General features: G+C 45.7%; 1 protein-coding gene across 6 annotated transcripts in view; it reads right to left on the reverse strand.

The window, feature by feature from the left end:
* Positions 1 to 1,047: 1,047 nt before the first annotated feature.
* The window catches only part of STRIP2 (striatin interacting protein 2), a 57,168-nt gene continuing 45,015 nt past the window's right edge, over positions 1,048 to 13,200 (reverse strand). For all 6 annotated transcript variants that reach the window (XM_053255538.1, XM_053255534.1, XM_053255533.1 and 3 more), the window contains 3 exons: positions 9,322 to 9,426; positions 6,246 to 6,450; positions 1,048 to 2,990 (listed from right to left, as the gene is read on the reverse strand). In XM_053255538.1, the coding sequence (XP_053111513.1) occupies positions 2,740 to 2,990; positions 6,246 to 6,450; positions 9,322 to 9,426 (561 nt within the window). In that variant the 3' untranslated portion in view covers positions 1,048 to 2,739. The remainder of the gene's footprint in view (positions 2,991 to 6,245; positions 6,451 to 9,321; positions 9,427 to 13,200) is intronic.

Below are 13,200 nucleotides of genomic sequence, written 5' to 3' on the forward strand. Positions count from 1 at the left end.
ATGAACGCATCCTGAGCCATTTTGGAAGGGCGGTATATAAATCAAATAAATAAATAAAACAGTAAATAAAATCCTCCTCCCTCCTCCATGACTGCAGCTTTTCTTTTGCAATCCCCAAACCACCTGTGTTCCCTGATGTTACTGACTACAACGTTGCAGCATCCCCAGCTGCAATGGCCTCTGACGGGGGGGTGCTGGGAGTTGTAGTCAACAGCAGCATCTGGGAATCCCCCTGGCAGGGAACACTGCCCGCTACCCGACTATGCACTAAGTTGGGAGTGCGAAGTCCCACGTGGAGGGTTGGTCTACCCGCCAATTCCAATGGGCAAGACCAGGTCTCCCTGGTCAGAAGCACCCTTTTGAGGCCTGTTTTCCCCCAACAGAATAGATTTTGGGTCAAATTGGGTGTTTTCAGGGCATTTTGATTTGGGGTCAAATAATCTGAATCACCTGGGATTTGACCCAAATTGATTCGTGGGTGAATCAAATTGCACATCCCTACATCTTTTCACTACAGGAACAAAAAATAGAATAATCACTTGGGCTATTCCTGGTATAGAAACTCAAGTTTTGGGTGGTATAAAAATATGTTAAATAAATAAACAGACAAATATATATCAAAAGGCAATGATGTGGATAGTGTACAGCAGGTTTTTCTTGCTTCTGCTAAACTGAACCCAGGGGGGAAAAAAGAGCACATCCTGCTTTCTCCCACTGTTGCTTCCTGGCAATTCATGGCCATTTCCCTTCTAGATCCACACAGTGATCATGGCTACCAGACAGGAGACTAAGAAAACAGGGGAGCAGAAAATCGTCAATTTCTAGGCCATGAATATCTAGACCAAAAAGAATTAAAACGTGCATTTCCTCATGAACTTTCTGTGGAAACATTCCCACTTCAGGGTCCACATGTCTCTCAAAAAAACAAACCCCTAGAAAATTTTTAACTAATGCAGGACATTCTTACAGTAGTTGAAAATATTTCTGCTGCAGCTATTAGCACTATTTATTAGCACTGTACTGACAGACTCGAATGATACACATACATCTTTTTAAGGAGTTGTCTTTATTCTTGGACACTTGTGCTTAAAAATTTGATGACTCAATATAGCCATTTCCTTGGAAAAAATGCTTTGTTGATACAATTCACACTAGGAAACAAACATTCTCATTCTACAGTAACAGAAAGACATGTACTCTTGAAGCTGTGTGTATTCTTGATAAACAGTGATAACATAAGTGATGTGCAGTTTAGTCTAGCATATACTGGTACATGCTGCTACAATAAAAATGAATGTTGGGTTTCCAAATAAGAACCACCCCCAATAAAATTAGGTTAAAAAAATTTTTTTTTGCTCTGCACGAAGAGTTCAGGCAGAAAGGCCAATTCTCACACAACTGCTTAAAGACGCAAGGGATCTCCAGTGCAGATGTTTGACTAGAATGCATAGCAGGCACACTTGGCTGCCAGTCATACCAACAATGTGGAGAACTATTTCTGGAGTTTGTAGTGCACACATCTGATTGGGTGATAAATATATGCATTGCCCATTTACAGAAGACATTTGCATTTTTCTTCAAACAGGGGAATAAAGCTGTGCCTTTAAGAGGTAGTATGGAAAATCATCCAGACATTCTGGCCAATGCACTTACTATTTCAGGCTGATGGGAATGGAGGGAGATTGGAAATCCTCTCGTTCTTTCTTGCAATTTGCAATAGAGGCGGCTTTGTTGTGTTGCACATTTGTCATGTAAAACTGTCTCACACACCCTCCAGTATGCATAGATTTATGTTAAACCTAAATGTCTCAGGCTAAGTACAGGGCTGTCTAGCTGTTGTGTGTCAGAACTTGGTTGGGTCAGCAACCCCTCTAGCTACTGCCATATCCCAAGTATGTGGCATTTACACATCCCAAGATAGTCCCTGGGAGATCCCATGTATCACCCACCTGGGGGCAGATTTTGTGATGTACAAAAACATCCTCAAATGTGAAAAGGAGAACATTTCCTATAACATGCACAAATTATTGAAGAAGCATAAGGAATATTTCATACTGGGACACACACACATACGAGCCCCTAAGTTATAACCAGACCCCCCAACTACATCTGTGAGGACTGAGTCTCTTAAAAGTTTCAAGAATCACTTCCACAGGTGATTTCCATGCCGGGATACCCTTGAAATACAGCTTTCACAGGTCTGATTGACACACACCTGTCTTTAGACAAGCCATGGAGTTTCCAATGTACGGTTGCTAGGAAAGGATGACGCAGGTGGTACCACAGCTCTAAAAAAGGTGGACACATGAGGCAATCTGGAAATGGAAATTGCTTGTGGGAGCGACCTGGTCTCAGAAAATGTGAAAAATGCAACAACCTTTACACCAAGACAAGCATGTCTGGAAATCCATCAATAATCAGATCTTCAAATATATAATATTTAAAGGCAGTCACAGTGATCTACATAAGGTAGATCAGTGTAAATGGATCAGAACCTCAGTTGCCAATAGCAGGCCTATTTACAGAGACTGTAGTAGTCAGGGATGAAAAGGGAACATTCTGACCAAGATGAGGGCATTACATTTAGAGTGACTGACATTTAAACTAATTATAAAAGGTTTCCTGCCAGACAACAACATAAGGATCCCCAAACACAGGAAGAGCTCTCCCTTTCCTCAGGACACAGCACCACTTCTCTGGCACGAGATGGCATTGGCTCAGTGTTGTTGCTCAGCACCATCACTGATAGTGCAGCAGTTCTTCCCAATGGATGGGCTGTGAGAAGACCTCTCTCTCAAGCCACAGTTCATAAGAGTAATGGAAATCTTCGGGAAGTTCCAGCTGCTGCCCCAAGACGCTCTGTAAACAATTGTCCACTGGAGAAAATTCAGAGTCCTGGGGTTTATCATACCTCCGGCTATTGAAGGCTTCAATATTGGCCCGTAAAGTGCATTCTTCTGCCTGGAAGTCCCATGGTCGTGCATCAATATCTATGTATCAGGGAGGCAAGAAGAATGACGACAAAAAAAGAGACTTCAGTTCTCTACAATACAGAAAGATCACTTCTGGCTCTGTCAGTGGTGATATGGGAAGAGCTGTCTCATGACGGAATGCCCATGTCTAAAAAGCCAGGACGTGGCATGGGATACTCAGATACCAAGATCTCTCTCAGCACTGTGCTGATACCAACACCTTAATCCCAGCTGTGATTGTTCCCATTTACAGGGAGGACCCATAACTCAGTGGTACAATTCTGCTTGACAGCTGCTACCCACCATAGTAAATTCATCATTTTAAAAGCCCTCCAGCTTAAGATGAGAACACACACATTTTCAATTCCCATGCTTTTTGGAGCACAACTGAAAATCCTAATTTAAGGCTCCTGCCTCAACTTCTGTGACATGTGTAAGCAGTTAAGAGTTTGCCCAGCCCTGCCTACAAGGCTTACTTACAAATTGGGCTCCATGCACCTTCACTTTGCCTTGGTCTTTCAGCTTGACTTTGGAATGTGGGCGTGGGGGGAAGCATCTGGGCAGAGATGCAACAGGTAGAGATTGTGCAAACACTCACTACACACAAGCCCAACACATTTCTGCCCAGTACTTCCATAAAATGCACAGTGCTTCCCTACAACAAGGAGTGTCATAAATGTCCACATGGAAGTTCTGCAATTGCAGTTTATCCAGTCATTTGCTCCAGTAGCCCACTTCAGACGTTGTATGTGTATACATATGTGAGCCAGCGTGGTGTAGTGGTTAGAGTGCTGGACTAGGACTGGGGAGACCCGAGTTCAAATCCCCATTCAGCCATGAGACTTGCTGGGTGACTCTGGGCCAGTCACTTCTCTCTCAGCCTCACCTACTTCACAGGGTTGTTGTGAAAGAGAAACTCAAGTATGTAGTGCACCACTCTGGGCTCCTTGGAGGAAGAGCGGGATATAAATGTTTTTTTTTAATTAATAATAATAATAATAATAATAATAATAATAATAATAATAATAATTGGACACTGTATCTGTGTACGGAACCCTGAGAGTGCTGGCAAGGCCCACCCTGGCACTGACTCACTCAGAAGTGTCACCCTCGCACCAGCCACACTGACCATGCTACAGAGAGGATTGCTCTAACAGTGGACAGGTTCTTTCTGTGATCAGAGGGCTGGGGCACCCCAGAGAGGCCTGGGGGTGGGTGGGGAAAGAGTCTTCTTAAGCTTTCTTAGTGAGAAGAATGGCTTTCATGTTGTGTTTCAGAAACACATCTGACAAACTTGGAACCCAAAATTCCCTCCTGGGGCTCACTGCAGTTTGAGGAGGGGCCACCTTCATCAGGACTTCAGCATGGATGGAAGGAGTTAATGACCCCCTCCTCACCCACTTGATGTAACGAAGTGCATAAAAATAGAGTCCAAAATTCTCAAACAGATGTATAGTTCAATAGGCACGTGGGTGTGAACAGTTCTTAACTTGTCGTCCTGATAGTCAACTGATGGGGTTCAAAACCAGTTGAATCCAATAGGGAGAAAACGTCTCATCATGTTTTAATAGTGCATTCTTATTCCCAGTAAAGCAGTCTCCTTCTCAGTTTGTTCGAGGTGGAGATAATATAAGTAATTCAACCATCAGGACTACAAGATAAGAACTGTTTACACCCAAGCGCCTATTGAACTATGCATCTGTTTGAGAATTTTGGACTCTATTTTTATGCACTTTGTTACATCAAGTGGGACTGTTACTTTAGCTCTGATATGTCTAATATATAAAAGAATTGGGGATGATTAGTTTATGTCTGGAGCATTCCTCTTTTATATATTCAGTCACGGTGTGTTATGCATTTATCTGACCCTCCTCACCCACTGCAGTCCCAACACTGATGGATCCCACCCCCAGCTTCTATTTTAAGTTGGGGAGCCCCACCCCACACAAGAGTCAGAAGTGACATGTTTAGCATCATGTGTGGTTAGACTCCGAGGCCGTGTTTGGGTTCTTTGGAGAAGGCTAAGCAGGAGGGTAACTGGAGAGAAACAGCTCCCTCGTCAGCCACCTAGGCCAGCCAGCCAACCCAGCATGGAACATGGCACATGCAAAAGTCACTGCTGCTCCTTTCTCTTCTCCTTAAAAAAAACAAGTTGTTCTAGTAGCTGTTGTAGTAAGAACTAATCTGCCTACTTCCCTTTCACTGTCTCTACAACTGGACTAAATTTGTCCACAAGTTAAATCTCTTGCACCTCAAATGTTCATGCATCCGCCATCTTGGATCGGTGTGGATGACATCATCACAAACTATGCCACTGAGGTGTCCCTGTGTGTCACTCACTGCAGTTGAACTCAATTTGGTTCAAATGGGTTAGACAGTCCGCAAATTAGTGCACTTGCGGCTCAAAAGTCCATGCGTTCATCATTTGGATGGGGATGAATGACATCATCACAAACTATACCGTTGAGGTGTCCCTATGTGTTCCTACAATTGTACCTGGCTTTGTTCACATTGGTTCAGGCATTGCAAAGTTGTTGGAGACACACACACACACACACACACACACACACACACAGAGACACACACACAGAATGCTGGGTGATCTCATAAGCCTACTGGAAAGTAGGCTAAAAAAAGAGTTTGGCACACTAGGTTTCTTTCTAAGAGCTAGTTGATAATCACAAATCCAGCCCAGAGACTTGAGCAATTAAGCCTGGAGTTTTAAATCTGGTTTCACAGAGGTATAATGAAAACTTCTGACGTATAATGAAAACTGCTGGATAACCCTGGGGGGGTGGGGATTTAAATCCCTCACTCCCCCCCTCAAGCAGCGTTCCCTCTAACAGGGATTCCCAGATGTTGACTACAACTCCCACAATCCCCAGCCAAAGGCCATTGTAGCTGGAGATGCTGGGAGTTGTAGTCAACAACATCTGGGAATCCCGGTTAGAGGGAATAGTGTTAGGGAACCCTGACATAAAGGATTCTGAATCCATAGAAGAGTCGTTCCCATCCAAATCGTGGCCAGCGTGCACATTTCGTCTGAGCCCGATTACGACAAGTTCCAAAACCAACGCAAATTATTTGCAACAAATTGCCCTGATGGGGTTCACGGCACAAGGGTAAGCCAGGGGTCAACATGGCTAGTGCGCTGTCCAGCTAAATGTGACCAAGTTGTTAGTGGCTGGTACAGAAATGGGAGGAGTGACCACAGCGTGCTCAGCCCAGCCGGCCACCCCCCTTCCGGGAAAGGAAGGCCTCTGGGACACTCACCATTGCCATAAGCCCAGTCGTCGTTCATGCGGTGACGCACTTTCTGGTAGATGGCAGACATGGTCTTCATATTGCTCTTCCTCCACTGGCGCCCCAGGTACTTGGTCTGGATCTTCAGCAGCTTCAGGACGTAGAGCTGCATCATGGCCTGCTTCACTTTCAGAGCCCGCTTCAGAATAGGGGCAGACTTGAAGACCACCAGCATCTACCCACACACCCGTTCAGGGAGGAAGGGGACAAAGCCGATTTCGTATTTAAAATCCTTCTTATTCAGAAAGCAAGTGAAGGTGCAGAGAAACAACAGAAGGGGGAAATAATGCACAGAGGGAAACTGCTTTTTGGATCTCATTCCTTCATAGGCAGCCCCAAGTAAACGGTTTGCTAAACCCATTTCACCAAGAGTGGACAAAACAAGCATTGCCCCATTTTAGGAGGCGGCAGCAATGGCCCAATTCACTTTTTATTTTACTAACCTACTTTTATCTCCTGCTTTTCTAGTAATTGTGTCCAAAGAAGCTTGCAAGGACAACATTTAAGACAATTAAAAGTATAACTGTTAAAAATGTGATAGCAAGATCATTTAACAGAATAGAATCAAGCCAAAACAAAACAGCCAGAGGCATGCTAAAGCAACAGGTTTTTACTCATAGGAACCTAGGAAGCTGCCATATACTGAGTCAGAGCATTGATCGATCTAGCTCAGTATTGTCTTCACAGACTGGCAGCGGCTTCTCCAAGGTTGGAGGCAGGAATCTCTCTCAGCCCTATCTTGGAGAAGCCAGGGAGGGAACTTGAAACCTTCTGCTCTTCCCAGAGCAGCTCCATCCCCTAAGGGGAATATCTTACAGTGCTCACACATTGAGTCTCCCATTCATATGCAACCAGGGCGGACCCTGCTTAGCTAAGGGGACAAGTCAGGCTTGCTACCACAAGACCAGCTCTCCTCATTATGATATAGCACCACCAGCCATGGACATGGAGCTTTGCAAAGAATTAGGTGCCAGGTCCCTGCCGCAAGGAGCTTACAATCTGGAAATCAGACACAAGGGAGAGGCCAGAGGCAGGGGTCAATGGGGGAGGAAGATGCTGTTACTTCGGCTGTATGTACTTAGGCTGGGGATGGCCACTATGGCTGGGGATGATGGGATTTATAGTCCGACAACATCTGGGGACCCAAGCATAGGAACGCCTGCAGAAGAGTATGAGAAGAGGGTTGTGCCAAAGACTCCACAGAAAAAGAACAGAGGACAATGAAGGCACCAAGAGCACCACCTGGCCAAGAGAACTGCAGAGGTCTGAGGCTGCAATAGCTCACTCCCTCTGGTTAGCTGCCTCCCCACCCATAAAAGCAAGAGCTTTATGGCTTCAAAGGTGTGCAGGAGGTCTGACCTCAAGCACTCCCCATAGCGACACCCTTTGGCCTGATCTTCCTTGGCACTTCCGATCAAGTGGCCAAGCTTCCCCCTCTGGGGTCGGTGTTAACTCCACACCCCAGCCTTCTTCTTTGTACCCCTAGGAACAGATGAAGCTGCCAGACACCGAGTCAGACCCATGGCCCAGCTTACGCTGCGCTGGCTATTCTCCACTGGCAGTGGAGGACAGGTGGACCTCGGTATTACCGCGGAGAGCAAAACCGCAAATACCAAGTCTTTATGTCTATGGGATCGTGGGGGTTAGGCTCTGGGAGGCCCCAAAATCTCATTAAAAACAGCAAAAAAACACAAAGTAAAGGGCCCTGCTGTGCTCCACGGGCCTCCAACAGTCCAGCAATGCCCACCCAGAAATCTGAATGTTGCCATTATTCTGCAATTTTTCATGGAAAAAAGGGTTTTTTAAACTAAAAATGAGCCACAAAATGGCTCCCGCACTCAAAATAGCAGCCAGATAGGACCTCTGAGGCCATTTCCAGCTACCCACCCAACCCACGAATTTAACCTATCCCCCCCTTTTCCCTGAGTATACCAAGGTCGGGTGTCAGTTCTCCAGTCACGGGGAACGCAAAACCATGGATGCTGGATCCACAGGTTTGCCTGTAATACTGGGTAAATCAAACTGTCCTATTGCACTCGGCCTGCTGGCTTTTACATTTGATATGCGTCCCATTTCTGCATCAAGTCCCCCGCTATAAAGAAAGAACTCCACATTGCCTACTGCTGGTCAAGTCCTTTGGCTTGCTATCACTCACAAACATACAAGGAAGAAGACTGGAACTTGCAAAAACCACTTTAAATAGCTTTAACATCTTGTAATTGTCATTCTGTGCAGTTTTCATTTTGTACTGAAACTGTGGGATAGAAATACTTAACACAAACACAAGAAGCCAAACACACAATTTTTAAAAGCCTTAGAAACAGCACACAAATGTAAATCAACCAAAGCTGAAAAGCAGCAGCAGAGAAGAGTTGTTTGAGAAGCAGCAATGGAGAAAAACTGGTTAATCAGAACAATCTGCTGAAAGCAAGTGATGGAGGTTTATGGATGCTTTTTCGGGAAGTTATGCCAGATCCTGGAAGCCACAACAGAAAAAATAATTGTACCCAATTATTGTACAACTGTGATGTTGCAGGGCCCTACAGAGCTGATCGTTGTACAGCAGAGCCCTCGGAGGGGGATCATGCTGCCCAGGCAGGTTCATACGCAAGGACCCACTTCTCGAACTACTTGGGTCCCAGGCCATCACCTTAAATGTAGTCCATGTAATTTTTCTTCAATGGAATCATTTCTTCACACAACACATAATTAATCTGTGGAATTCACTGCCACTAGATGTGGCAATGATCACTAGCCTAGATGGCTTTAAAAGAGGATTAGACAAATTCTTAGATGACCTTATCAATTGACCACTAGTCGTGATGGCTAAATGGACTCTCCAGTTTCAGAGGCAGGAGGCCTCTGAATACCACCAGTTGCTATCTGGGCCACCAGATGCTTCTGGGAATCCCAAGAGCAGGACACACACAGGCAAATAGACCTCTCCTGCTGCTGCTGCTGCTGCTACCCCAGGCTGCTGGATAATCTTTGGTTTGTTCCAGCCAAGGCTCTCCTTCGACAACAAGTCACCCAGCCAGCAACTCACCATCGTCCTGGAATGTTTCCACTTAGTCAGCTTGTTGAGGATCCTCAGCAGATTGATGCAGGAGAAGAGGTTCCTCCAGCAGAACTGGTTGGTGTCTCCAGCTTCCTGCATGCAAGGGAACGGTGGGGAGATGACAAGACTGGATGGCCACTGAACACAGCTTTCTAAAAAGCAGCTCTCAGTGAAAGTCCGGGCAAAACATTGGTGTGGAGTTTGCATTCTGCACCCTCCGTACATTCCCTTTCCCATTACTACTTTGACATACTGAGAACTCCACTAAAATGGGCTCCCTCAACGCGGAAGGTAATGCACCCTGAGGAAAGCCCTGTCCACAGGGCTTCGTACAAGCGGAAGGATGCAGAACTTCATTAAAATTCATTGCATCCGTCTTCCTTAGGCTTAGCAACCAAACGAGCAAGATCTGGGAAACTAGGGTTGAGAACCACTGACGTATGCATCAGGTTCAAGGTCTGCAACCCGGTGCAAAAAGATGTTCTGAGTAGCTTCCCTTAGGTTTTGTGATTAGGAGGACCCGGCTCAGTGGGAAACTTTGCAGGAGTCACTATCTTTCAATCTAGACTACCTCAAGGGGTTGTTGTGTGGATAAAATGGGGGTGGGAAGAGAACAAACCATGTACACCACCTGGAGCTGTTTAGAGGAAGGATGATTTTTTTTTTTTTAAGGTCAGATAATATAATATTTTTGGGGGTGGAATCCCCTGGAGACCTCACCCAAACCCAGCTGTCACTGCTGGGCCGCTGCCGAGAACCTGTGGCCTGTCCTTTGCCTTTGTGAGATGGTAAGGGGACGACTCTCCGTGGCCGTCCCCTCTCCTGCCCCAGCCCCCAAGGGAGGCCCAAACATAAAGCTTGTCAGGCCCACCGCACCCCCCATGGGGAGGGGTCTCTGCCAAGGGCCTCCTGAAACCTGGAGAGGGGCTTGGCTGTCTTGCGTCTTCCAGAAAAGGTGCAAGGCACACACTTGTTCAAACTAGTTTTTGCGGGCCAGGCGGAGCTTAATCCAGGTACTTGGGGTTAACACTGTCAAACCGCCCAGAGCCGTTGGGATCTATGGGGCAGAACACAAACACAACCTAAATAAATTAAGTTATACACCCCTTCCTGAAGCGCACCTGCCTAGAAACCACAGCATCCTTCATGTTTTAGCCCCTTATGTACAAATGACATATGGGTTCAGGAGATGGAGGGTTTTAGGGTGAAAGCAACAGTTGGGGGAGAGGTTTTGACAATGACAACAAATATTTATATACCGCTCGTCAACCAAAGTTCTCAAAGCGGTTTACATAGAAAAATAATAAATAAACAAACAGAATGGCTCCCTGTCCCCAAAGGACTCACAATCTAAAAAGAAACATTAAGATAGACACCAGCAACAGCCACTGGAGGGATGCTGTGTTGGGGATGGATAGGACCGGTTGCTCTCCCCCTGCTAAATAAAGAGAATCACCACTTTGAAAAGGTGCCTCTTTGCTCAGTTGGCAGGGGAGCGATCCCTTAGCTATCCCTTTTCCCTCCCACTATCCCCCCCCCGTTTATATTGCCCCCTCTGCTGGAGCTCCTATTAGCTGTGATGGGGGGTGGTGGGGCGGGGAGTCAACTACCAAGTGTATCCTCCTGACTCTGTGGCTAAGACCAGCTTGGGGAAGGAAGGCAATTTAAAACAGGAGAAACACTGCTGCGGACCCTTCTCGCCCCCACACACGCTTTAGCTGCACCATGGCCCTGATCTAATTTGCAGGATCCTACAACTGCTTTTAAGGCTACCAATGAAAGGTTGGACAATCCAGTTGTTGCCTGAAAAATAGCTTTTAGCCTTGGAAAGCATTACAGCCACAGTTGGCATTAGTAACGCCATTTTAGACTCTTCTCTGACACACACAGGGCAAGGGTCTATCCCTCCATTTCGGGATCTGTTTGTCCGCACGTAGAAACCATGCACGCTGCAGCATGCCGCTCTGGGCTCCTTGGAGGAAGAGCGGGATATAAATGTAAAAATAAATAAATAAATAAATGTGGTCAACTTTCTTACCCTTTTCCGTCTCAGTCTTGCAATTTGCAGCATATCATAAATTATGTGCCTTCCTGCCTACACTCTGGGATCAGAGGTGGGAATGAAAGGCTGATAAGAAACTGCTCTGTAGGAACTTGGAATTTAGGGCACTGAAACCATGCCAGCTTGTAACTTCAAAGAACTAGTATTGTGATGTATCACTAAGCCTACCTGTCAAGTTGTTGTATTGCTGAATGTGTGCAATTTGGATCCATTTTGTATAAGACCTCAGAGCAGACACCATTTTGGGCTGCCCTGTTTTCTGGAAAACTATTTCCCAGGGACTAGCACTTTTCTTTGCTCTGCAGAGTCAAATAAAGCTTTTGAAACGGTCTCCCTTGGTGTGCAAATTAATTGGGCATTGTGCACCAGGTAAAGAATCCCGATTTTAGGTATCACAGTCACAAATCTCCCAAGTCACATATGCTAAGATGTAAGGCTGTATGGTAAGAATGGCTGCTTGCACAGCCATGAAATAATGTGTCAGATTCCATTTGCAGAAACTCCACCAGAGGTCACTGTTGCTCCAGAGAAAAAGCTCCATTTGGGGTCAAAGAAAGGTATTTTGCAAATTTCTAACAATTCATGCAAGGGTTCTCAATCTTGGATCCCCAGATGTTGTTGGACTACCATGCCCATCACCCTCAGCCACAAAAGCTGGAGGCCACGATGGGATTGGTAGTCCAACATCTGGGGACCCAAGTTTGAGAATAGTGCATGTATGTGTCACTCATCATCCAGATGACCTTGGGGGGGGCTGTTCTGGGAAGAGCATCGGCGTGCTTGCAGGCAGAAGGTTCCAATTTCTCTCCCTGGCAGCAGGGATGTGCGAACCGGTTCGAATTTGAACCAGGGTGGTTCAGAGGTTAGAATTTGAACCGAACCAGCCATCAGGTTTGAGCTGCAGGTTTGAATTCGAACCGAACCAGGGGGTGGTTCAATTCGAACTGGTTCGGACACCAAAAATTGGTAGGATGGTAGCTGGCACCCAGGGGTACCTATCACCCAAACCCCAAAGCAATTGGACACTCGTATGATTTTTAATGAATTTTTGGAAATTATTTTTATTTTTTTCTCATAGGGTATAATGGGACTCCAACCAGCCCATTATTCCTTATTGTGGAGCACCCATGGGTGCCAACAACCATGCAAACCCCGAAGCAATAAAACACCCCTATGATTTTTTAATGAATATTTGAAATATTTTAAATTATTTTTCTCATAAAGTATAATGGGACCCGAACCAGTCCATATCCCCTATTGTGGAGCACCTAGGGGCACAAAAGCGGGGTGGGTGGTAGACAGACAGGGGTGCCTACCACCTACAAAACCCCAAGGCAATTGGACACTCCTCTGATTATTGGTGAATTGTTAAAGTATTTTTGAATTCCTCATAGAGAATAATGAGGATTGCAGCAAATGTATAGCTTCACGTCTGGGGGAAAGGGGTGTTGTAGAGTGGAGTGTGGTGGGTGGTAGTTCCTAGGGTGGGCAAGGAAGCTATCAGAATTATTTGAAAGGAATTGGGCAAAGGGATGATTTTTAAGTGATTTTTGAAGTTTACGCGTCTTTAAGGTTTTTCTCCATAAAGAAGCATGGAGGTGTCAGCAAATGTATAGCTTCACGTCGGGGGCAAAGGGGTGGCCTAGAGCAGTGTGGGGTTGGTGGTAGTGCCAGGTAGGGGCAAGGAAGCTACCTGAATTTTTTTCAAAGGGGGCTGGTTTTTGGTTAATTTTGGAAGTTTACGCGTCTTTAAGGTTTTTCATCATAAGGTATAATGGAGCTTTCAGCAGCCCCATAAGTGCACT

Source organism: Hemicordylus capensis, chromosome 5 (assembly GCF_027244095.1).
Source record: "Hemicordylus capensis ecotype Gifberg chromosome 5, rHemCap1.1.pri, whole genome shotgun sequence".
Lineage (NCBI taxonomy): Eukaryota > Metazoa > Chordata > Lepidosauria > Squamata > Cordylidae > Hemicordylus > Hemicordylus capensis.